General features: G+C 36.7%; 1 protein-coding gene across 3 annotated transcripts; it reads right to left on the reverse strand.

Moving 5' to 3' along the window:
* Positions 1-8317: 8317 nt before the first annotated feature.
* Positions 8318-25177, reverse strand: Htatsf1 (HIV-1 Tat specific factor 1). 3 transcript variants are annotated; one of them, XM_026392212.2, is made up of 10 exons: positions 25058-25177; positions 24519-24759; positions 22888-23068; positions 22476-22523; positions 21498-21652; positions 19195-19358; positions 17609-17708; positions 12010-12099; positions 11000-11137; positions 8318-10457 (listed from the first exon to the last, which is right to left on the reverse strand). In XM_026392212.2, exons 2-10 carry the CDS (start codon positions 24702-24704, stop codon positions 9216-9218), a joined length of 2304 nt encoding a protein of 767 aa, XP_026247997.2. In that variant the 5' UTR covers positions 24705-24759; positions 25058-25177; the 3' UTR covers positions 8318-9215. The 3 variants fall into 3 exon arrangements, with proteins under 3 accessions (XP_026247997.2, XP_026247996.2, XP_026247995.2); XM_026392211.2 differs by having other exon boundaries at positions 24968-25177; XM_026392210.2 differs by having other exon boundaries at positions 24959-25177.
* Between the last annotated feature and the right edge of the window lie 343 nt (positions 25178-25520).

Raw genomic sequence — 25520 nt, forward strand, 5'->3', positions numbered from 1 at the left:
AAACTCTACAGAGAGACCCTCCTTGGTACTAGGGTAAGCAGTTAAATGATTTAAATTTTTGCTGTTTTTTTTTTCCTATGTTAAGCTATCTGATAAAACTGAGTACTGATGAAGATGATGCAAAAGTAATGTGAAAAAGACTATGTCCCAGATCACTTTTTAAATTTTGGTAAAAATTCCTCACTATTAGAAGTGAATGTCCTGTAGGACTTATATCTTGAAGGAGGAAGCTGAGCAGGATTTAAAGGTTAACAAAAGATTAACTGACTGGGTTATGGGATGCAAATGGTATCAGAGATAAACTCCACTATTTCTATCACTGGACTTGGTATTGTGCTTCTGAACGCTCTACTTACTAAGTTCCATGGATTTTGAATGATTTGCCCTAACTCTGCATCTCCCATAAGCCCTATTATTTTTAGCACACATCGTTGCATTGTGTGAAGCATTCAGAGGTGCCATTACACTAGAAACATCTATACTTACTGTAAAACCCAAAATACAAACTTCTTGACATCTTCTCCCCCACTTTTTATATCTACCACCAAAATATATCCTAAATCCAATCACTTTTCACTATTTGCATAGATATCACCATCTTTTGCTTGATTGAGCTACTGAAAAACCCTCCTAATCTTCTAGTTCTGTTTCCTTGATGCAGCTAAAAAAGCTCCCTTTAAAACACAAATCAGATAGAATCACTGCTTTGTTTAAAAGTCAAAGTTCTAATGCCTTTCTATATGCTCCAAATAAAATTCACCTTCTTTCCAGGGCTCTCAAGTCCCTCTCTTTTCCAATCTGGCCCCACTACCTTTCCAGCCTCATCATCCACCACTCCCTCCCTTGCTCATTCTACTCCAGACATAGGGACCTTTTTTTGGATTTTGGACATGTCAAGTTTATTCTTGCCTCAGGGTCTTTTCATTTGCTATTTCTGCTGCCTGGAACCGTCTTACCCCAATCTCTTTATCTGGCAAGACCTTTTCATTGAGTATTGGCTTTTTTTTTTTTTTTTTTTTTTTTTTTTTTTTTAGAGAGTGAGAGAGGAGAGAGAGAGAGAGAGAGAGAGAGAGAGAGAGAGAGAGAGAGAAAGAGAGAGAGAGAGAGAATTTTAATATTTATTTTTTAGTTCTCGGCGGACACAACATCTTTGTTTGTATGTGGTGCTGAGGATCGAACCCGGGCTGCACCTCCTCAGCAACCTTCACTCCTTATCACCCTGGCTAAAGAATCATCTCCACAATAAAAGAGAATAAAATCATGGCATTTGCAGGTAAATGGATGGAGTTAGAGAAGATAATGCTAAGTGAAGTCAGCCAATCCCCCCAAACCAAATTCCAAGTGTTTTCTTTGATATAAGGAGGCTGATTCATAGTGGGATAGGGAGGGGGAACACGGGAGGAATAGATGAACTATAGATAGGGGAGAGGGGGTTGGAGGGGAAGGGAGAGGGCAGGGGGTATTTAATGATGCTGGAATGTGATGATCATTAATATCCAAAGTGCCGCAGTCTGGCTGGGCACGATTCAGGAGCCACTTGTCAAAAGAAACTAACTTTATTTTTAGAACCACACACGCCAAACAAAACAGCTCCTCAGGAAAAACCCTCAGAGCCCAACTGCCACCACCGGCTTCCCACAAGCCTCTCTCACCACCACAAGCCTCTCCACCTCCCACAATCCTCCTGCTCTTGAGGCCGATTGGCTGGGTCGCATGAGCGGAGCCAAAGAAGTCCACCATTTCCCCCAACGAGCAGCTCCGTGGTCTGAAAGGGCAGGGAAACAGCCCAATGAGCATCACCGCAGAGGAGCCAATCAGCTAGATGTTGCTGGGGCCGCTGTGAGCCAATCATCAGCCGGCAGCTGGAAGTTTGCTGGCAGCTGGAAGTTTGCTGGGGCCCCTTCCGCTGTGGCTCTCAACACCAAAGTACATGTAGGAAGACAGGAATCGGTGTGAATATACTATGTATGCAACCAGAGATATGAAAAGTTGTGCTCTATATGTGTAATAAGAACTGTAATGCATTCTGCTGTCATATATAAATAAATAAACAACTAATTTATGTTCCAGAACTTCCACTAATTCAGATTGACAAATCTTTCCAATAACCCTTATTAGTGAAGTTTTCCTTTAAGTAAAATACCTGAATAGCATTATTTTTGTTTCTCAATTAATATTTAATGAGAAAAATGGGTAAGGGTTTACCAAGTTATATTTTACCCCTATAAAAGAAATGTATCTACAAAATGTCAAAAGAAAGAGAGAGAGAAAAAAAAGAATCATCTCCCCAGGCCAGATTGACTCTAGTACATTCTCCTGATTTAATTTGATCCCAGCATCTATCATCAGATTTATCTTTCCCTAATTCCCCCTTGTTAATGAATGGTGGGTTTCATAGTGGCATATTTGTGCATATATAAAAATGTAATTTGATTATATTCCCCACACCTAGACCAATGTCTGGCTCATGGTCTGTATTTATTGTGTGAATAGAGAGTCTAATTAGCACTTTTATAAGCAAACTCCCATTGTATGGAACTTTGGTGTAAAAAGGCTAATGTTCAAAAATTCTCAGGGCTGTTCTTATATTCAATGGATATTCTTACATACTTTCACTCATTCACTGTAAATAGCTTATTGATTCACCATTCTCCCTGTCATCCTTCCTGGTGATTTGAATATAAAGTGGAACTAGAAGTGAAGCTTAGTGCCTTAATATTAAGAAGACTAAATTTGTAACAGAAACATTGGTAAGTATATAAATGAAAAATTGTCTTATTGCCAAATGGCCCAAATTCCTTTGCTTCTACAGTGATACTGGAATTGGGCTCTCATTTCTTTACTGTAATAATAAAGGAAGAAGATACTTCTAGTGACTAGAGATAATACACGTCATCAAGCTGAAAGAGATCCAAACAAATTTGTAAACACACAATAATTTTTGGTAAAATTGCTGGTTATCTGCAGAACAGATGCAGAAACTAAAATAACAGGGAAAAACAGTGTAGGGAAATCAGAAACTAAATTTTAGAGATTGAATCAAGGGGTCTCTCAAAGGAAATTTCACATAGTTCATATTTTAGCATGTTATGCTATCCTTTTTGTGTGTGTGTGGTGCTGGGGATTGAACCCAGGGCCTTGTGCATGCTATACATGTTTTTATTTTATTTTTATTGGTACAGATTAATTATATAGAAATGTGGGTTTCATTGTGGTGTATTTGTGTGTGTGTGTGTGTGTGTGTGTGTGTGTGTGTGTATATATATATATATATATATATATATATATATATATATGGTAATTTGATCAATTTCACTCCCCGATACTTCCCCTACACTCTTCTCCCTCCCCCTATCAAAAAAATTACAGAGATTCCTTTTCTACTATCACAGCATCCTTTTTCTCCTGATTGGTTGTCTGTTTCCTTCTAACTTCTGCATATGAGAGAAAATATATGGTACATTTCTCACTGAGTATGACTTATATTGCTCAAAATTATATTCTCCAGTTCTATCCATTTTCCTGCAAATGACATAATTTTATTCATATTTATGGCTAATATTCCATTGTGTATATGTACCACGTTTTCTTTATCTATTCTCTGTCAATGGACACCCAGGCTGATTCCATAACTTGACTATTGTGAATTGTGCTGTGGTAAGCTTCTATCTGTAAGTATGCTGACTTTAAATCTTTTGAATAAATACCAAGGTATGGTATATTTGGATCATATGATAGTTCTATCTTTAGCTTTTTGAGGAAACTTTAAATGGGTTTCCATTGTGATTTCCAAGAGTATGTAAGAGTTCCCTTTCCTGCATGCTCCCCAGCATTTATTGTTGTTTGAATTGTTGATGATTGCCATTATAACTGGAGTCAGAGAATTTCAGTGTAGTTTTAATGATAAAAATGAACAGTGTAAGCCAGGCATGGTGGCACATGCCTGTAATCCCAGTGTTCAGGAGGCTGAGGCAGGAGGATAGAGAGTTCAAAGCTAGCCTCAGCAACAACAAGGTGCTAAGCAACTCAGTGAGACTCTGTCTCTAAATAAAATACAAAATAGGGCTGGGGAGGTGGCTCAGTGGTCAAGTGCCCCCGAGTTCAATCCTTGCTACTCCCAAAAATAAAATAAAAAATAAACAGTGTAGTTTTGATGCTAGAAATAAAATGATTTGTGTTTCACTGATGGCTAAAAGTGATGTTGAAGATTTTTCCATAAAATTGTTGGCAATTTCTACTTTTTCTTTTGAGAAATGTCTGTCGAGTTTATTTGTTTATATATTGATTGGGTTATTTGTTTTATAATGTTGACTACTTTTAGTTCTTTATTCTGGACATTAATTCTCTTTCAGAAGAGTATCTGACAAAGATCTTCTCCGTTTCTGTAGGTTTTTTCTTCACCTGGGAAATTGCTGGTAAGATTCCATGTTGGACGACTGAAGGATATGGGGTCCAAAGTCCATGGGCAATGGTAGCAGCCACAGATGCATCAACTCAAGAAAAATCAAGCATTCATCCAGTACAGCTTCCTCCTCCCATTTTTTTTATCCCATCTGGGCCCCCAGTCTATTGAACAGTGTCACCATTCAGGGCAAGTGGTCCCCCTCAATTTGCTGTCCCTCATGCCAATTGTCTCTGGAACTACCCTCATAGACATGTCCAGAAGTCTTTTAATCCTAAGCATCTTTAAATCCAATCAAGTTTTAATTCTGATTAACCATCTCAAATGCTAATTGTATGTGGGGCTTTTTTTTTTTTGGCTGTCTTATCTCCATATAGACACTACACCTACCATCTAAGGAAGTATCCATTTCTAATGTTCCCTTTATTCCTCACTGCCTCACCTCATCTAGCATATTATTGGGCACACACTACCCCAGTTCATACTTGCTTTCTATCATTACAACAAAGTACCTAACATAAACAAAAGGAGGAAAGGTTTATTTTGGCTCATAGTTTAACAGGTTTCAGTCCATGGTCACTTGGTTCTACTTTTTTTTTTTTTTTTTTTAGCACCAGGGACCCCATGGGTGCTTAACCACTGAGGCACATCCCCAGCCCTCTTATATTTTGAGACAAGGTCATGCTAAATTGATTAGGGCCTAAATTTCTGAGGCCAGCTTTGAACTTGTAATCCTCCTACCTCAGCCTCCTGAGCTGCTGGGATTATAGGCATGTGCCACTGCACCCCAGCTGACTCTATCATTTCTGCGCCCATTGTAACCATTGTAAGGCAGAATATCATGGCAAGGAGTATTTGGTGAGGAAAAGTTGTTTACCTCGTGGCAGCCAGGAAGAAGAGACAGAGGGAGGAAGGGACAAGGAACAAAATATGCTGTTCTAGGGCATGCTCCCAGTAGCCTACTTCCTCTAAATAGGCCCCACCTCTTATAATTTCCACCAACTCCCAATAATGCAATCAAATTATGAACCCATCGATGAATTAATCCCTTGATGAGATTAAAGCAATCATGAGCCAATCACTTTCCTAAAAGCCCCATCTCTGAGTACTGCTGCTTAGAGGAACAAGCCTTCAGCATGTGAGACTTTGGGTGAGATTCCAGACTCAAACCATAACATAGATGCTACAGTGAGTCTAAATACTCTAAATCAATAGTTTAACATTACAACCATCTCAAATTGACCCACATAGTCCCAGTACATAGTGGTACAAAAAACTTTGAAATACCATACAAAATTTGATTGACTTAATCTATTATTTCTTCAGAATTACCTAAAACCTAAAGATTTCATTATTTAAAAGGTAGTATAAAACACTTAAATAAAAAGAAAGTCAATCACATTTTCAAATCTGAAAATCAGACACATAGTTGACTGGACATTTATACATTTAGATGTTGTGGATTATCATTATTACTTAAGTTGAATTACTGTGATAAACCTGGAAAACAGCAAAACAAAGGCTGTTTTATACTTTGATTCTGCCTTCTAATGTTATCATTACTATCTCAGCAGAAACACTGAGAAATAGTGCCAGCAGTGGAATAATGGCAGTGAAAAAGCCATCTTTGTGCTGTTACTGCTTTCCTGTCTTTGTTTAGCTTTGTACAGCCAGCACATCTTAATATCACAAACTTCAAGTTCTATAAGGTAACTAAACTATGAACACAAGGCCACCTGGTTATGGTTTCTAATTGAGGGTAATACATCTGATCTATCATATAACCTCAGTATATTCTTGGTTTCTAATGGAAAATAAAACCATTATGGCAAAATCTGAACACCTAAAAAGTCAACTTTACATGATGAATCATGTAAAGTACAACTCCCAATAATGCAATCAAATTATGAACCCATCGATGAATCAATCCCTTGATGAGATTAAAGCTATCATGAGCCAATCACTTTCCTAAAAGCCCCATCTCTGAGTACTGCTGTTTAGAGGAACAAGCCTTCAGCTTTTTTTTTTTTTTTTTTTTCTCAAGCAGTTATTCCCTACGCTAACGGGTTTCCAAGAGTTAGGCTATTTGTAATAGCAACTTGTGATTTTAGAAAGGAATAATTTTTTTTTTTACCTTTTTCTAACATCAGGGAGGTATTTTACTGAGAGATATAAACAAAGCCAGTAAATGAAGTGTGGTAACAGGCAAAAAGTATGTGAGCAAACTGACTTTAAATGAAGTGATTGTCTAAAGAAAGGTTGCAACTTGTATCAGAAAGAGATTCAATAAGGAAAAAATCCTTAAGAATATTGACAAATATTCACAAAGGGCAAATTTATAGGGATTCTCCCATTCACCAAAGTATGGCTTTTTTCAAACTAATTAAAAACATTTCTATTACATAAAAATGTTAAGCTTACTTTTTAAAAAGTTTGCATTATTGAGAAAAGCATAATCCAAATACTAGCTAATTCTTAACGTCTCTCCAAGACTTAGAAATAATCAAGTAACTTACATCAGGAAAACAGATCGAACAGGAAGAAGTAGTGCTTTCCAAATGGACTGGATTTGTCTCCTCTGGGCTCCAGAAAGAACGTACTTATGACTGCTTAAGAAAGGAGAATAGATACTTGGAATAACTTACTCCTATTTTTCCCTTATCGTTTCTCCTGTAGAAAGCAGTAACAACTTCAATACTTCATTAATATTGCTCAAGATAAGTAATATTTTTATCTAATATGAAGTTTCAAGTTTCTTGTTCAAGATAGGCGTGGGCTCAGAGAACAGGGCAATCATGCCATTCAAAGGCATGCCTGAAGCCATTTGTGGTTCATACATTCAAGGTTGAATGCAATACAGTATGAAATATCTTGTGCAAATTAACTAGTCTGAAGGAACATTCAATTTAGGAATTGTCAGGCAATTGTTGAGCATTGTTGTGCTTAGAATCCACCCCCATATTTTCTTTTCTTCTGATAATAGGATGTATTGTTGCCTCACAAAAAAACTCAGTTTTTAGGACCAATGAAACCTGATTACTTAGTAAACAGGTGGCTATGTGTGTGTGTGTGCTGTGTGGCTGTTAATTTATATTCTCATGACCATTTTACAGCTATCTTTCACTTCCAGTGTGTTTATATGAAAAGAGCAGGGAGGGGTACTTGATATCAACAAATTAAAGAACAAGAAGAGGTCAGAATATAGGGATATCACCTAAGTAAAAGATGTCTTTTACACACAAAAAAAATGTTCATATTATAGATGGGAATCTGTCAGGGCTTGCAATGCTTTGTTTAGATGATGTAGTCCCCCAAATAGTGAAAGTTTACTACATTCTTTTTAATATTTTTAGTTGTAGATGGACACAATCTTTATTTTTATGTGGTGCTGAGGATTGAACCCAGTGCCTCCTCACATGTGTGAGGTGAGCACTCTACCACTGAGCTACAGCCCCAGCCCAATTTACTACATTCTCCATTCTTATAAATGGTAATATTTAGTAAGCAAAGGTTAATATCTGAAACAATAGATGAAATGTACAGTCTTGCAGATTTGGGATCTTCCAAGATACAATTTTAATGTAAAAAATGAAGTGGCTCCTCTCATGATCGTAGAGCTAACTTCTGTTGTAATGTGTCCCAACCTCTGTTTACAGAGGGTAAAGCATTCTTTTCCTTTTATTTAGAAAACCAATTCTACAATACATCAGTGTTTAAATGACTCTAAATCTTTGAAGGGAACAGTTTGGGTTTGCAATATTCCTATATGTAACTTTTTTACTGACTCATCCCTGGTAAAATCCTGAAGATTTTAAGAAATCCCACACATGAACTAAAAAATCCTCAGAACACAATGGGCTTCAAGTATAGGAACTCTTTGCTGTTTAAGGAAGATAATGATTACAGACGCTATAATGAAAGAGCACCAATGCAGTTTATTTTAATGCTTCTAATTTATGAGAATAATTTCTTACTGCTACATCATTAGTAATCAATACTGAAGTTGGAAAGCACAGTTAAGACCCACAACTGTATTGGACTACACAACTTCACACAATACTAGGCACCATTATTCTAAAACAAAAACAAAAACTGAAGTATGCATGACAAAGTTCTTAATCTTCAGGGGATCCATGAACTCCCCCCCCCAAACTGTACAGAAGTTGTATAGTATGCATGCATAAAATTTTCTGGGGAGCAGCCTCATTAAATCTACTTTTAAAGGGGTACAAGGAGGCTAAGAAACAGTACATGAAAGAATGCTAGTCTCCCCTATATTTTCAATGGTGGAAGGACTGGGCAGGGAAAAACTCTGAAGTGGTGTTTGCTTTATGAGTTCAGGAACATGTTCTGATTTAGAATGGAGAAATCGGCACACAAGTGGTAACATGAGCTGGAAACAAGGACACTCCCAAGAGATTTTGTATGAATAAAGCAATAGCATGAATTTAAGATGCAATTTAACTCCAGTACAATTTTTAGTTTCTGCATATTATCAGCTTATTTTTATTTTTGAATATCACAAACTTCAATCAGAATACTTTTAAAAATATTATTTTGCATGCATTTAACAAATCTGACAAAAAGGACGAGTATCCAGTTTATTTGCGTTATTAACTATGAGGTTTTAACTCAACAGCCAATTAACAGATATTTAAAATAATTAGGTACAGGTAACAATGGAAAAACTTCAATGCATTAATCAGATGGCACCCTATCACTATGCATATGTTCATATAACACTACTAGTAATGACCCTGAAGCACAGGCAAATGGAGATGGAGGACTCTCCCTAAAAAGCAAGTTTAAGGGATTAAATATCATCATCATCATCATCATCATCATCATCATCATCACTACTAAGGACAAAGCTGCTGCCTGTGGATAGTGCATCTTCTTTCACATTCCCCAAAGTCCCTCTGTCATCAGAATCCTCAAACACCTTGTCATTGGAACACTCCTCATCAAACTTCTCACTGGAATTGCCATCTTCAAATACCTTTTCATCTACATCTTCATCTTCCTTTATGTCTGCATCTTCTTCATCTTCCTTTTCATCTGAATCTTCAAACAGCTTTTCATCAGCATCCTCCTCTTCTTCTTTCTCATTAGCATCTTCCTGCTCTTTTTCATTGGCAAAATCTTCATCCTCCTTCTCATCAGACTCATCATCAAAAACCTTTTCATATATATCTTCTTCTTCTTCCTTTTCATCTGAATCTTCATCAAACTCTCTCTCAGAACCTTCCTCGTCATCTAACACTCTCTCAGAGCCTTCATCAAATTCTGATTTGTCGGTGTCATTTTCTTCTAACTCTTTGTCAAGAATGTTTTCAGGAAACTCTTTGTCAGAGCCCTCCTCATCAAAATCATTTTCAAGGCCATTTTCTTCAAATTCTTTTTCGGAGCCTTCTTCTGACTGCTTTTCAGAACCATCTTCATCAGATTCTCTCTCTGAGTCATCCTCTCCGGATTCTTTTTTGGGGCTATCCTCCTCTTCAGACTCCTTTTCAGGGTCATCATCTTCAGACTCTTTGGTAACACCGTTCTCTTCATAATCACGTTTGAGTTTCTTCTTTTTAGATTCTCTCTCAGGGCCATTCTCTTTCAACTCCTTCTTAGGACTACCCCCTTCAAAATCTTTTTCAGAACAGCCTTCTTCATATTCTCTTTTGGGACAGCCTCCCTCACACTCTTTCTCAAGGCAGCTCTCTTCAGACTCTTTTTCAGGGCAGCCTTCTTTGACCTCTTCTTCAGGCCCACCTTCTTTAGCATCTTTTCCAGAAGCCTCTCCTTCAACTTCTTCCACATCTTCTGCTTTTTCAAACTTCTTCTCATCAATAGGTTCTTCAAATGCCACTCCAGTTGCAGCTTCTTGAGCATTCATTTTAGATGTGCTTGGGTGCTCTGAAAAATGCCTTATTCTAGAAGGCCCTGCCCTTTCTGAAGCACAGACAGAATTTGAACGCTGAAGGCCTCTGTTGGCCTCCGGGGCATTGAGGAATGCCTCCCATCCTCTCAGCCTTTCCTCTCTTTCTCTTGAGGTCTCCTCCACCTGTGGATGAGTAGAAACTGCCATTAAAATGAGTTTTAGGCAACAAGAACAATTTCTCTGAGTGTTTCTAATACTGATGAAAATACCCTGATTTTATAAGGCAGCTCCCCTCAGGAAATCCTAGTAATATCTGTCTTCAGTTTTCAAACACTTTACATTTTGATTTACTGACTTTAAATAATAGCCAACCTTAAATCGGATCATTTAACTAAATGAAAACACCACAGTACTGCAGAAATGTTTCATGTCTTAAAAGTTAGTATTTGAGTTCTGTTTGGACACGACAACACAGAAAGGAAAAGAAATGGTTTGGTTTAATGTGTTCTTTTCTTATCACTATTCTGTGCAAGTCTCAAAATTTCAGACTTACAAACTGCAACATTTTTTCTTTCCATCCTCTGAATGCAAAGTGTTATTTTAAAAGAAGTGTTGTTACACTAAACAGATTAAACCAAACCCAAAACTTCATCCTAAAAGACTGCTTGATCAATATTTGTTGGTAATGAAACAATCTGTGTGCCCTTGATAACTGTAGAATTCACCTGATAATCTGTAGTCCCATCCCATGCTTGGGCGGTGATCTGTCGACCACCAAACCATCTTCCATCAAGGGTCTGAATACAATGATCAGCTTCCTCGGGATCCCTAAAGGACACAGAGGCCACACCATCTGGGTGCCTCTAGAAAGACAAGAATGAACAAAAAATAATGAACAATAAGATTAAAAGTAAAACACATTTGATAAAGTATGTAAGGAATAGTATTCTCTTTGATACTTCAAGGTAGAAGACTTTAAGAAGTCTTTCTCCTTTTTATCCCAAAAATGGCATGCATTCAGCTATTTCTTTAGCTACATCTTATCTAGCAAGAGCCAGAAATATTTCTGCAAAAAATATTGTCTAATGAGAGATAAGACAGAGTAATTGTTAAGACTGTGAACACTGAAGTGAGATTCACTCTGGGATTAAATCCTGGCTGTTAGTTACCAGCTGAATAAACCCTGGGCACGGTGCTCCATCTGAAAAGTTTTACTTTTCTCATCTGTAAAGTGGGTAGAATAGTACTTACCTACCTTGGAAGGGTTGTTGAGGGCTAAATGAGATAATATGTAAAGGAGCTAATAGTACAACAAAAATAAATGGTGACTTTAAATTGCTATGTCAATTTTGGAAGTAAAAGAAGGATGAAAAGGGGAAATATACAGTAGAATATTTTCCCCAATTGATCCAAATATAGAGAAGAATAATTTAGAGAGGGGAAAATGTGGACAAATAGGGAAAAATAAAGTCTTGTATATTTTTCTTGTAGTTTCTTTCACCTGATCACATCCTCTAAGAGGGATGAAGAGAAATGAACAAGACATACCAAGTCTATCAAAGCCTTGACTTGTAAAAAATGTCTATCTTTGTTGATAGATGACTACCATCAGATAGCAAACTTACTATATTAAAATATTAATCTAAAATTTAGGGGCTTACTAATGTTCAATAATCATTTATTAAGCTAGAAAAATAATTGCTTTAGGATTCATTTTTCCAAGCCATGAACTTACATCAAAGAGAAGGAGCTTCCTAATTTGTCCAAACTTGGAGCACTCTACTCGAAGATCTTCTCTGATCTCATTCAGCACCAATGGATCGTCCTGTAAAAATTAACATAATTAAAATGTTTTCCTGTTTCTTCAACTATAATTCCTGAGAATCAAATTTATTGCTCTGACAAACCCACAAATAAAAAAGGTTTTGCTTAAGTTTGACTATGTCTATAGTCTACAAAATTAAAAAAAAAATCAAAATCAAATGAAGTTAGACCACTGTAGACAATGCTATTAGTATATGTCTACCCTGCTTTAAGACAGAGGAAATGGACAAACATGGCAAAGAGAAAAGGGGGGCCTATAGTGACAAAGGAAAAAAGGAAGGGAAGTGGGACTGGAAATTCCAAATTAACAGCAGCAGTAAAGGAAGAAACCCTGTGGCACACTTTTAGTCATAGACTGGTAATTCCTGTACTGCACAGGCATCATAGTAATACTGATGAGTCCTTTGTTCTGATTTTCAGATAGATTCCTATTTACAGAAATGTTGCAAAGGAGAAAGAGATATCACTTTTATTGACTAAATTTTCTAAAACCTTTTTTGTGTTTGTGCTTTCAAGATTCTATTTTAACTCACAAGGTAAACCTTAGGAGGATTCTTATTTATCTTATCTTCTGCTGTGTTATAACAAGTCAACACAGCACACAAAGTATAAAGCAAACATTAAGACATATTCTTACTGTTGCTCTTACAACAACCAAGTGTACAGAGAACATTTGAGCATTGCTATTTCTAGTAGCCAAATTCAGGTGTACTTTCCTCCTCATACCAAAAGGATTTTTAATATTCCAATGGGAATATTTGTCTAAGTTTCAATGTATGAAAAGGGCTCAGAGAAAGCTAGGTTTATAAACTTGAATTTCAACTACAAACAAATATAAACGAAAATATGCTATCTAAGAATTTCTATTGAAGTCCATTTATACTAAGAAACATTTGAATGCATCTATCTTTCTCACAGGGTTTTATTTTTCTTACCAACTAAAAAGGAACTACGATGAAGTATCAAAAAGTAGCTTTTCTCCCTTAAAGTTCTCTCAAAAAGCAAAAATAAATTGGGAAGCAGTTACTGAAATCAGATTTAAAAGAAAAAATGTAAAACCCAATTTGCACAAATCTGCAGCTTCTAAAAGTATAACTGGCAGATTGAATTTCCCTATTTATAAAACCTTGTTTTGGAGAAGAAAACCTAATTTTGCAGAACTATCAGATCTGAAAATGGTGCAATGGAACATAAACATCTTTTGATAAAGTCACGCAGTGGCCATTGGTGATGTATGTGTCTAATCAGGTCCTATGGGATCATGTGCTTGCAGAAGGCAGGAATCTTGTTTCACTGAGTTTTGTAAACAGTACACAATTTTATATACAGCCAATAATCAATAAAATCTTTTTCAGAGTTTGACAAACTGTTCCTAATCTCTCTCTTATTCACCAAGAAAAATTAGGGTTATATAAAAAAACAAAAATAAAAAGTTTCTAAATATTTAACAAATTTTGAATTTAAATGTGATTCCATTAGGGTGGGGGACACCATTATTTCTACATCAATTTCTCAGTATTCTTCCTATAAGATAAGTATCAATTCTGAGCCTTAGTCTTGCCAGACCTTTGTTTTCATTTATACCAACTTGAAAAACTAATACATTATCATTGCTGTACAGTATCCTGATGCTCCATGATAACGTTCTCCTCCTTTAGGAAGACTCTTTAACCTAGTGAGCTACACATGGAAATTTTCTGAAGATGGCATTTTGCAAGCAATAGGCCTGTGACTAAAATTGGCCTCACGCACTACAACTTTCTACCATCAATTCTCAGTATTTATTTCCCCCATGATGGTGTTTCATTTTGTATAGAAGAAATAAATGATATTTCTCATGCCTTTCCAATATAAAATTACACTAGCTAAGACAGTGGACACTGATCACACAGGGTTACTGAACATTTGAAATGTGGCTAGTCCACCTCAAGGTACTCTAGGTGTAAAACAGACACTACACTTCGAAAATTTAGTACCAAAAGGAAAAAAAGGAGTATACCTCACTAATATTTTTATACTCACTATATGTCAAAACTGTAATATGCTGGATATGCTGGATTAAATTAAAATTCACAAAAATTTAATTTCCTTACTTTCACATTATATTTTTATTTGGATTACGGAAAAATTTAAAGTTCACATGGGGCTTACCTTATACTTCTATTGGACATTGCTGATACACACAAAGAGAAACATACCTTTGCATTTGAATTTTCACTCCTCATCTCTTGGGATTCTAATCTGCCAGACATTACATTTTTAAATAAGGCTGAATCGAATACTGCAGACCCTCTGAAGTGACATTAAAAACATTAGGCTTCACTGTTTACCCTGCTGCCAAAGAGTATTTTTAGATATGCTGCTTCTAACATTGGTCAATTGTTTAGAATAAAAATATATTACACTCCCAGAATCTTGACTTATTTCTGATAACTTGAAGTAACTTGACAATTCAGTTTTTTGTTTCCCACTAAAAAGCTCAATGCTAATGTCTGTTCTTTAGGCTCACAAGAAGTCTTCAGTCAAATCAAACAATCCCAAAAATTATGTAATGAAAGCAGGCTTTCCTGTTAAACCCTTCTATTCATTGTCACATAACGTCTATACCAGTATTGTCTAATACTTTTTATGATGATAGGAAATTTGCATATCTGCATTATTCAATTTGGTAGCTATTAATTGCATATATAGCTCGTACAGTTGAAGAACTGAACTTTTTATTTAGTTTTAATTAAACTATACATATGTGGCTAGAGTCTACAATATCAGATAGTATAGGTCTACACTATACATTCTGAAGTTCAAGACCACAGAGATAGTGAACAAAAACCAAGACTGTTCTCTCTCTTGCTAACAGGCTCTTGTCAATCTAGTTGGACCACTTGAAACTAGGTTGGTGCACAATCAAGGAGAGGGCCAAGGATTTCTTTGCTTGGGAGTTCTGAAGCCTACCACTGCCAGCACAGACTGTCCTGCCACCCTCTGAAGCATAGCATCTGAGAAGAAAATTGCTTTCATTTACAAAGATGTAAAGCAGAAATATTTTATCCATTGCATGAATGTAGAAACTCTGGCTTGGAAGTGATAGGGATTTCATTCATTCTTTCAATTATTCTTCATATAAATAATAGGGCAGGGGCTGGGAGTGTAGCTCAGTGCTAGAGCATGTGCTCAGCACACACTAGTCTCTGGGTTCAATTGCAGAACCATAAAATATAGGGAGGGCCTAATAATAAATACATATTTAGGGTCTACAATTCTATACCCTGGGACTACAGCAGCAAACAGAGTAGGCAAAGTCCTGGTCTTCATGGAACTCATATTCTAGCAGAAGAGATAAAATTATTTCAGATAATAATAAATGACACAAGGGAAACAAAACAGGGTAAAGGCTCTGTAACAGGGTAAAGGCTCTGTAACTCCAAAGTAAAGTTTACACTAAACCAAGAAGTATTTGTTTTTAAAGAATCAGAAATTTATAAGTAGATCTGTAAGGGTTAAGATGGAATAAATGTAGCTTGGAGGGGATAATATTTATAAAGCTAAGTCAGCTCAGGGTGACAGTTACACATAAATAGGGTCTGTCAATAAGCAAGGCAGGAGGCAGAAACAAGAACATACAAAATTTACAGACTTCTTTAGAGGGTCTAAATGCTTTAAATTAAGTTTGCAATTACATTCACATTTGAATGTCAGGAGTTTGATATATGTGAATCAAGGGCTTCAAGTCACGTAAATAAATATGCCACCTAATCAACAAACCACTTATTCACCAGGGAGATAAAATTCGATGAATCACAGGAAATTCTAGAGTTGTACCTAGTAGACTAGACACTGTGATTTACCTATGAATTGCTTTTAAAGTCCTACCCAGCAAGGACAGCACTTCAAAAAGCAACTACAGATGCTATGCAACTTACAATGGGGTTACGTCCCAACAAACCTATCAGAAATTGAAAGTATACTAAGTACAAAATGCATTTAGTACACTTAACCTACTGAACACCAGACCTTAGCCTAGACTCCCTTAAATATGCTCAGAACATTTACATTAGCCCATAGTTGGGCAAAATCATCTATTTTATAATAAAGACTTGAATACTGGATGTAGTTCGATGAACACTGTATATAAACTGTAGAGTACTGGTTGTTCATCCTCATGATTGCTAGCCTGGGAAAAAATCAAAATCCAAAATTTGAAACACCATTTCTATTGAACATATATTGTTCTTGTACCATCATAGAGTCAAAAATGTGTTAAGTCAAACCCAGGTAAAGTAAGAGACCTTCTGTAGTGTGCTTGTACACATGTGTGTTTTTAAGTCATACTTCATTACTCCTGCAAGTCTACAATAGCTCTGTAATATTTCAAGGTTCTTCTGGATTTCTGGTCAGCAGAGACACCATGCAACTTTACAAATATACCACATGCATCTATCCAATGACTTTGATACTGCATTTTGACACTGTTTACAAACCAAGCACAGAACAACAAGAATGAGCACTGATGGCACCTACCACATTTGTAAAGCTGGAATTTTACATTATGAACAGTTTCTTCATGTATGACTTGCTATAATTCCAGAACCAGACAGAGAATAGAGTTGCTTTGCCAGTAATGATAGTGTCAATCTACATCAGCAAAAATTAGAAGCAGAATGCAGCACAAGATACCTTGACAACTATTAGTATTCCTCAAACCTCTTCAGTACTAGAAAACTTCCTTTATTCATTTATTCCCTGTTCTTAAGAATTTTACATGGACATTAAATATTATAACCTTCTCCTAGTAGCCATTGAAGGGTTTTGTAAAACTGAGGTTCTGAAAAAACAACACCCGTTATTTAAAACATTGGGGGCTTAATTTCATTATACTAAGGATTAAACTTTTAGTAGCAAAGTTGAGTTTTCATTTGCAAGTGTGCAACTGGTACTCTCCACCAAAATCAGCCCATACTTGTTGGATTGCACTCAAAATCCACAAACTATCCTCATTGATTTTTAAATGATGATATTTCTTAACAATTTCCCACACCAAGAGGCTGTTATTTGGGGCCACGATAAGAGTATTAAGCTGAGGGATATAGAAGTTCACTGGACTAGACAAAGGGGAATGAAGGGAAGGAAAGGGAGATGGGACTAGGAAAGCAATGGAATCAATCAGATGTAACTTTCCTATGTTCATATACATACAACCACAAGAATGGGAAGTTATAATCCATGTGTGTTTGATATGTCAAAATATATTCTACTATCCTGTATAACTAAAAAGAACAAATAAAAAAATTTAAAATAAGACTACTAAACAGTTTTACTGGGATACAATTAAAAGAACATGGTGCCAAACAAAGACAAATCCAAAACATCAGATTGATTCTTGGCTCCATTTTTCTGCCTTATCCACTACCTGAACATGTAGGATGTGACATGACAAAGATGGAAGATGACCTTTGGGCTCCCTTGAAAGAAAACATATCAGAATTCCTATTCGTTAGAACACCATTTCCTACCTCAAAATCCATAGGGTGAAACATATTTTTGATGATGACAACTCGCTCATGGCGCATCCGGGATGGCCCAGCTCTCCTCTCAGGTCTCCAATCTAACTGCCTAAATATCATAATATAGTAGAAAGAAAATGAATTTTGTTTCAGACTTGTTGGACAGAAAATGAGTTACTAATATAACCCTTTGAATATTTAATAATGATGATTATTTGATTCTAAAACAATGTATATTTTTGTCACAATTCCATTCACAGAACTTTCTGAAATAAAAACGCTGGGCAGGGGTAAAAATAAATCTGGTACCTGAAACCCTCAGCATATATAAGCAACTCATCTCATACAAACATTCCAATGGGACTCCTAAAATTCCTAATTATTTACTTCTTATTATTCTCTAGGAAGATATGTAGTTGTTCCTCAGCATATATGGGTGACTGGTTCCAGGACCCACCTAGGATACAAAACTCATACTCGAGTCCTTTATATAAAATAGCACAGTATTTGCATAGAACCTACACATATCCTCCTGTATACTTTACGTCACCTCTACATTACTTATCGTATCTTATATGATATAAATGCTACATAAATAGTTGTTATACTGTATTGCTTAGGGAATGATAACAAGAAAAAATTTCTCCATGTTCATTACAGATGCAATTTTTTCTCCAAATATTTCCAATTCACAGTACACTGAGTCCACAGATATAGAACACACGGATATGAAAAGTTGACTGTATTTTGAGGTTAAAAAATGTTTTGTGTTAGTTTTTAGGCACTTTATCATTATAAAGAACAAGCTGCACAGAAATATGTAAAACTACTCACTTTGTTACAGTCTTAAATTCTACTAATACCATTTACAAAATTTGTAGTATCTTTTTAAACTAATCTTGTAAAAACTATGGGACAGTACAACTAAACACTTTTATTATTATTTAACATCAGGGAAAGTATTTATCCTTTTCTTAAAACTAGCATACTTCCGTCTGTTTAAAAATATATTAATAAAAACATGACAACATTACATATATGCTACAGAAAATACAGTAATAAAGCTTATCATTTCTAATTTCTACTAACAAACCTGTATATAAAAATTTAGCTCCTGGTATAACTGATTTCAATTCACATTAAAAATAAACCAAAAGTTCTGGTATATAAGCCTAAACTATCTTGCTAATTTAATGTTCAACATTTTCAAAAAATGATTTTTCTTGGGGCTGGGTTTGTGGCTCAGTGGCAAAGCGTTTGTCTAGCATGTGTGAAGTACTGGGTTTGATTCTCAGCACCACATATAAATAAATAAAATAAAGATCTATTGACAACTAAAAAATATTTTTAAAAAATTATTTTTCTTAGCTCAGTTAATTACCATTATATTATAAATAAATACCACAGAAAAGAAAAATACCACCATTGCCAAATCAGCCCATCAACTAGATTACCAAAGATCCCTGGTGAACTAATGAAATTCTTTAAAAATGATCTGTAGATATTTTTGATGAAACAAAACTAAGTGGCTACTATCAAAAATATACTTTAGGATATTTATATGGAACCTTTCAAAAAGAAAAAAAAATACAAACTTCTGTTGCAGAGACAGCTTCTTCTTATAGTCTTTGCACTTCTTCTTCTTCTTTGAGGCGTCATATTCCCCCTTCAGCTGAAACTTTGCTACCTCGACATGTAATTTGTAGCCTCTAATTTCATCTTCATCCAAAAGTTTTAATGCAAGTTCCACAGATTCCCTCTTTATAAAGGTAAAATAAAATACAGTCAATAAGTTACACACTGAAAACTTGAGAAGTCTTTTAGAAAGGAATGATGACAACTACCTACTTTGAGATAAAGAACTCTAGAATGTAAATAAGGAAACTTGCTTTGGAGACACAGCTGCCCCTAACCAGCTGTGTGAACTTGGGCCCCTTACTTAAACTCCCGAGCCCCAATTTCTTCCTTTGTAAAATGGAATAGTACTATCTTCATCACAGGGCTCCTTGTGAAATGAAATAGTTCACGCAAAGGGTAGGAACTAGCAGACAGTTAAATATTCAATAAAATAATTACTGGGTTAATTTTGCCTCTTGGAATGTCAATTGCACATCTACAAAATAAGGTGAGTAGACTTGCATAATGGAAGGTTGATTCTAGTTTTAAAATCCTATAGTACTCCCACCTGAAAGGCTAGATGACTCAAGGAACTGGGAATAAGATTTCCAGCCTTTAATTTTTTGCTTCAACAACTAAAATATTGGTCTGCAATACACTAATAAGTAGAAGATATCTAGCGGCATATTTATGAAGTACACTTATAGATTGTGGGTCCTACATAAGGTGGGCAGTTATCAGATCCAAAGAGTCTAAGACCTGAAGGTGTGAGGAAAACAAAACTGAACTCAGCTGCTCAAATCAAATATGGATCTTAAAATAATTACCCAAATTTTTCTGGAACTCAATTTACTGGTTTGATAATCTTGTGCTTTTATGGGCCCTAAATTATATATATGAAGTTTCATAAACTCCATTTTTTAAAATCCAATCAAACCCCCTTAAAGAAGCAGCTCACAGATGTTTAATAATCCTTGAAGAACTATAAAACTTACAAATCTCCTTACATTTAAACACTACAAAAGTACTTCCCTCAAATGGTCATGCTTATGTCCCACACCCATCTTATTTAAGAACAAGGTTAAAAACCTACCTACCAAAAAGCTGTCAGCTTAATCCTTCCCTCTTCTGGTCTTACTGAAATACAGCAGATTCACAACACACTTGTAGTGCTTGCACTGCTGTTGTACCATTTTTATTTTACTTTATAATTATTGTCAGGTTCTATGACAAATGTACATTTCATTATCATGTACATTTTGTACCCAGCAATAACACATAATACTCGTTCCTAAGGTGGCAGGTGTTGTTGCCTTTGGCCCTGAGCTACCTCTGTGAAATTTATGGTACCAAGACTACACAAAACATCTGCAAATTTCTGTTAATATCATTCTCTTTTCTCCTATTCAAAAATATTTAAAGCAATAAGCATAAGCTATCATCTCCTTTATGATCTAATTCCAGGGTCAGAAAAGTCATTTTGTAAACAGCCATTTAGTAAGCAGTTTAGGCTTTGTGGGCCATGAGGTCTATGCTCAAATATGCAACTCTGATGAAACACAAAAGCAGTCTCAGACAAATGCATACATGAATGAGTATGGCTGTGCTCCAATAAAGCTTTATTTACAAAAACAGGTGGCAGGCTGGAGTTTGCAAAACCCTGGTCTAATTCATTGCAACAGGCCAAAAAAATGTTTCTGGCTTTCATTTTTCTTCTCAGATTTTTAAACCATTTTCCCAACTGATTACACACATTGATGAACAGATCTTTGCACTGAGAATTTTAAGACAAAAGAAGCACTTCAGGCACATACTTATATACTTCCAAAACACGCAAAAACCTTACCAAAGTAATACACACAGGTACCACCTGAAATTTCAGTTTTCTTTATACCCTGTTTTGAATACTGCTTGGTTTAAGTTATCACCTTTTATAGTCCTGGGCTGGGATTGTGGCTCAGTGGCAGAGCACTTGCCTTGCACGTGTGAGGCACTGGGTTTGATCCTCAGCACCACATAAAAATAAGTAAATAAAATAAAGGTATTGCGTCCATCTACAACTAAAAAAATTTTTTTAAATGATTATAGTCCTGGCTCCTGAAGTAAAAATGGTGATACAAAGGCCAGGTGCAATAAATCATGCCTTTAGTCCCAGCTACTTAGGAGGATGAAGCAAGAGGATCATTTGAGCCCTCAAGTTCAAGATCAGCCTGAGCAACAGAGTGAGACTTCCATTTAAAAAAAATGGAAATACAAGAACTTATTTGATCATATAACTAACCTTCAAATAACAGCAAAGCCCATCTCCTTTAAGATTTCCTTGATTATCTTTGTAAAGTTTGACCTTAAATTCTTCTGTATGAGGATCCCTCATAATAATACCAAACTTGGACATAAGCTGTATAAATTCATCCACTGTAATGTCAGGAGGTAAACCTGTAAAATCAAGAAAATTTTCCAAAATATTTATAAAGGTGAAAGTTACTTAGCATTCTATCAATTAGAAATTTACAACTTAGATGAATGCAAAACTGATTTTCCAAGTGAATGCAAAAATCTTACATCTATCAAACTAAGGAACATTCACATATTTATGTATTCAAATATATATTATTTTTGCTTAGCCCTCACTGAATCTGAAGAGGGCAAACTGTCATCAATTAGCTAACACAGGTAAAATGGATGGTATATGCAAAGTTACATACACTTAATTTTTCTTAGTTCTGTAATAAGCATATTCCTCATTAGTGTAAACAATTGAATAAACAATTCTACAATGAGCCAGGCATAGTGGCACACATCTGTAATCCCAGCAACTTGGAAAGCCGAGGAAGGAGGATCTCAAATTTGAGGACAGCCTAAGCAACTTGACGAGACCCTCTCAAAATGGAAAAAAAAAATGTCTGAGAATGCAGCTCAAGGGCAAAGCACCCCTGGGTTCTATCCCCTGTTCCAAAAAATATATACACATATACATATAAAATACACACATATATATACATCCAATCACAAAGATTTTAAAAATGGACTTCAGAGGAACTAAAACTAAAAATCATTTTGAAAAAATCTCAACATCAAATATTTTCAATCCTGGGCTGGAGTGTGGCTCAGTGATAAAGCACTTGCCTCAGATATGTGAGGCACTGGGTTCGATTCTCAGCACTGCATATAAATATGAATAAAATAAAGATCCATTAACAACTAGAAAAAATTTTTAAAAATTGTTCAATCTTAAGTTTGTTTTAAAAGGTATACATACCAGACACATATACATTTGTATTTCTGTCTTCTTCAACATGAAACCACCCTAAAAATCAAAAAGAAATACATAAAATGCTTAAAAGCCAAGATAAGAATTACATTATGAAATTTTGACAATGTGACAGTTTCTTAAAATTTCTAGGAACTTTCTCTTACCTTTAGAAGACTAATAAACTAACTCAAATCACTGCCTATCTTTCAAATATTTGAACCTTTTGACAAATTTGTTTTCAAGCCCTGGCTAAAAGAGAAGATGGTCATTTTATCTTGATTCTTTATGACTCAGACATCTTAAAGAAAAAAACTCATTTCTTCAGAGCTATTATAATTCCCCCAAAACTAACTATATATGTTTACACACTCACATTTTAAATTTTTATGCTCATGTTTTGCAAGGTACAACCACTTGCCTGATTCAGCCTTTCTTTTTTCTCCCTTCTTTCTAGGATCAGCAGGTTCAGGGGTTTTTCTTTGTGGCGGTTCCTCTGCAGTCCTAGTGTTGGCATCTTGGACATTTGCAGTAGAACTAGATGCGCCATCATTAGAGAAGCCATAATTGGCTTGATAAGTAGCAATGAAATCTTCAGTGATCTGGACAAGAAAGTCAAAATGCATACACAAAAATTCAAAGTTATTTCCACCCATAAAAAGTTTAAACTTCTGCAGATTAACACTTGTAGTAATTAAACTGTAAATGCATAAAATACCAAAGCATTTAAAGAAATATTGGCTCCTTTTCTAATTGTTTCATTTGTAAATTATTACTTCCCTACCATACCCTTGACTAAGGCTACAAATACATAAAACAAAGGAAACAGCAGCTAACAATAATGCAGAACACCAAATGTCATCTAATAATCTATTATAGAAACCAATTTCTTACTGTTTAGATGCAATATATGTGTACAATAAATACACTTCTGTATATGAGAGCATATGGCATGCAACTCTTGATGTTTTGTATGAAGAATGGGGCTAACAATTGTAAAACAAAATGTTCATATTAACTCTATCACTAATTAAATGACACTATCATTCAATGTCAAAACAAATTAAGGACAAGTCCAAATCATATGTGTATTCCTTATTTTTGAAATCAACAACATAAAAAGAGAGTTACAAATTAATCCCTTACCAAATAATTGATAAGTACTCAGAAGGAAAAAGAAAACAAATCTGCACTCAAGCTGGTATCACTATACATAAGTAAACAGTCTACTTTAACAATTTGGAGAGATTGGAATATATACAACAAAAAATGGAAAAGAAAAACACTAAAGTAAAGTTTTAAAATAACCATCCAATCACACAATGGAGACATATTTGGTATTATTAGCTTGCAAGTTACTGTGTTGTTAATATCCTTTGATACTGATGCTCATATGAGTCTTAAGATTATCAGGGAACATTTACCACAAGTTTAGAGAACCAAGTTTAACACTAGTTATTTTACTTCCAAGCTGAAATAAAACAATTAACAAACTCTAAGTACTCCAAACAAATGTACACAGATCATTTCCATCCATCTTTTGTGCATTTTTAGTCACAGTCCTGTGGTTAAACGGTTCAAAGACATATGTCCAGGGACAAAATTTAGTAGGAAAATAAAGCAAAGGGCAAAGAAAAGTTCAAACAATAAAGATATATAAATGGCTATTTTTTTTAAAAAAATCAACATGCTTCACACAGTACATAAGCTTAACATCTGAATTCCCAGGATATATCACCTTGACTATCTTGAGATCAAACGTTACTAAATCTAGTGTTTTTCCTCTTTGCAATAAAAATCAGTCATCAATGTAATAACCAGCTGTGACCTTCACAGACAAAATTAATAAGGCAAACAAAAGGCATTTAAGACACCACCTAAAGATTTACGTTTCTCTACACATAGGTTCTGCAACAGACGCAACAAAAAGACACGTCATGACCAGACATGGGGGGCTAGGATCATGGTCCTTGGCAAAGCAAACGTAATAGGAGTACCAGCAAGGCTGGCCAGGCGGCCCTCTCCGCAGTGGCGCCTGTGCCTCTATCTTACCTTGGGGAACCATGCCTTCTTGTCCAGGTCCCACTCATAGGGGGTGTCAGCCGGCTGCTGCCCAAAAGAATCGGCTTCTCCGCTGGGATCATTCTGGGTGTCACCGTCCTTGGTGTCTCCGTACAATTCTTGCATTCGCAACTGCTCATCAAACTCATCGTTCGCATCCAAGTTGTTGCTGCTCATGTTTCCTACCTAGCCCACCGACAGGGTTTAGACTAGAGAAAAGGCCCAGATGACGCTGGAAGGGAGCAGAGAAAGGGAGGTCCGCTGTGCTCAGCTCGAGCCCCGCCGCCCCCGGCCCGCCTCCCCACTGCGCCCCAGCAGTCCCCGGGAAGTCAGGGCAGTTCTGCCGCCGCACCGCCCCCGGCTCCGCCCGCCCGCCAGCCACACACGCGCGCGCGCATTGCTACTCTGAGCTCGGCCGCGCCGCCGCCCACCTGGCTCACTTCACAGGGCTGCGGTGCCGCTGCTCGGTCCGGGACGCAGCAGTAGCGCGCACGCGCGCCGCCGCCGCTGCCGCCGCCGCCGCCGCCTACCGGGTCTGAGACGATCGCGGCTCCCGCAGCTCCCGCGGCAATGTCAGGAAATGATTTAAAAACGAAGCCCCACAGAGCCTGACGCAGTCGCCATTGCCGCGTCGCGACGTCGCGGATAGCGCCGACACGCCCACAATAGCGTCAGAAGGCGCCGACGCAGGCTTGCGGCTCGCGAATCGGGGGCGGGGCCCCAGGGGGCGCGTAGCTGTCTCGTGTCAACGCCCACCAGAGCCCTCCCGGAAACGGGACGTGGCCCGCTGGGACCCGCAACCCCTTAGGAACCTGAGGCTCAGCGGAGTCTCCCACGGGTTGGGCGAGGTTGGGCTCCGGCGGTGTCCCGAAGGAAGGCGTGGGAATATTCCCATGCAGCGGGCGCCGGGCGGTATCGCGGCAGGCGCCATCTTGGGAAAGTGGGTGGGGCGGGCAGGAGAACTTTCTCTTGCTTAGAGAAAATGACGCGCCG

Source organism: Urocitellus parryii, chromosome X (assembly GCF_045843805.1).
Source record: "Urocitellus parryii isolate mUroPar1 chromosome X, mUroPar1.hap1, whole genome shotgun sequence".
NCBI lineage: Eukaryota > Metazoa > Chordata > Mammalia > Rodentia > Sciuridae > Urocitellus > Urocitellus parryii.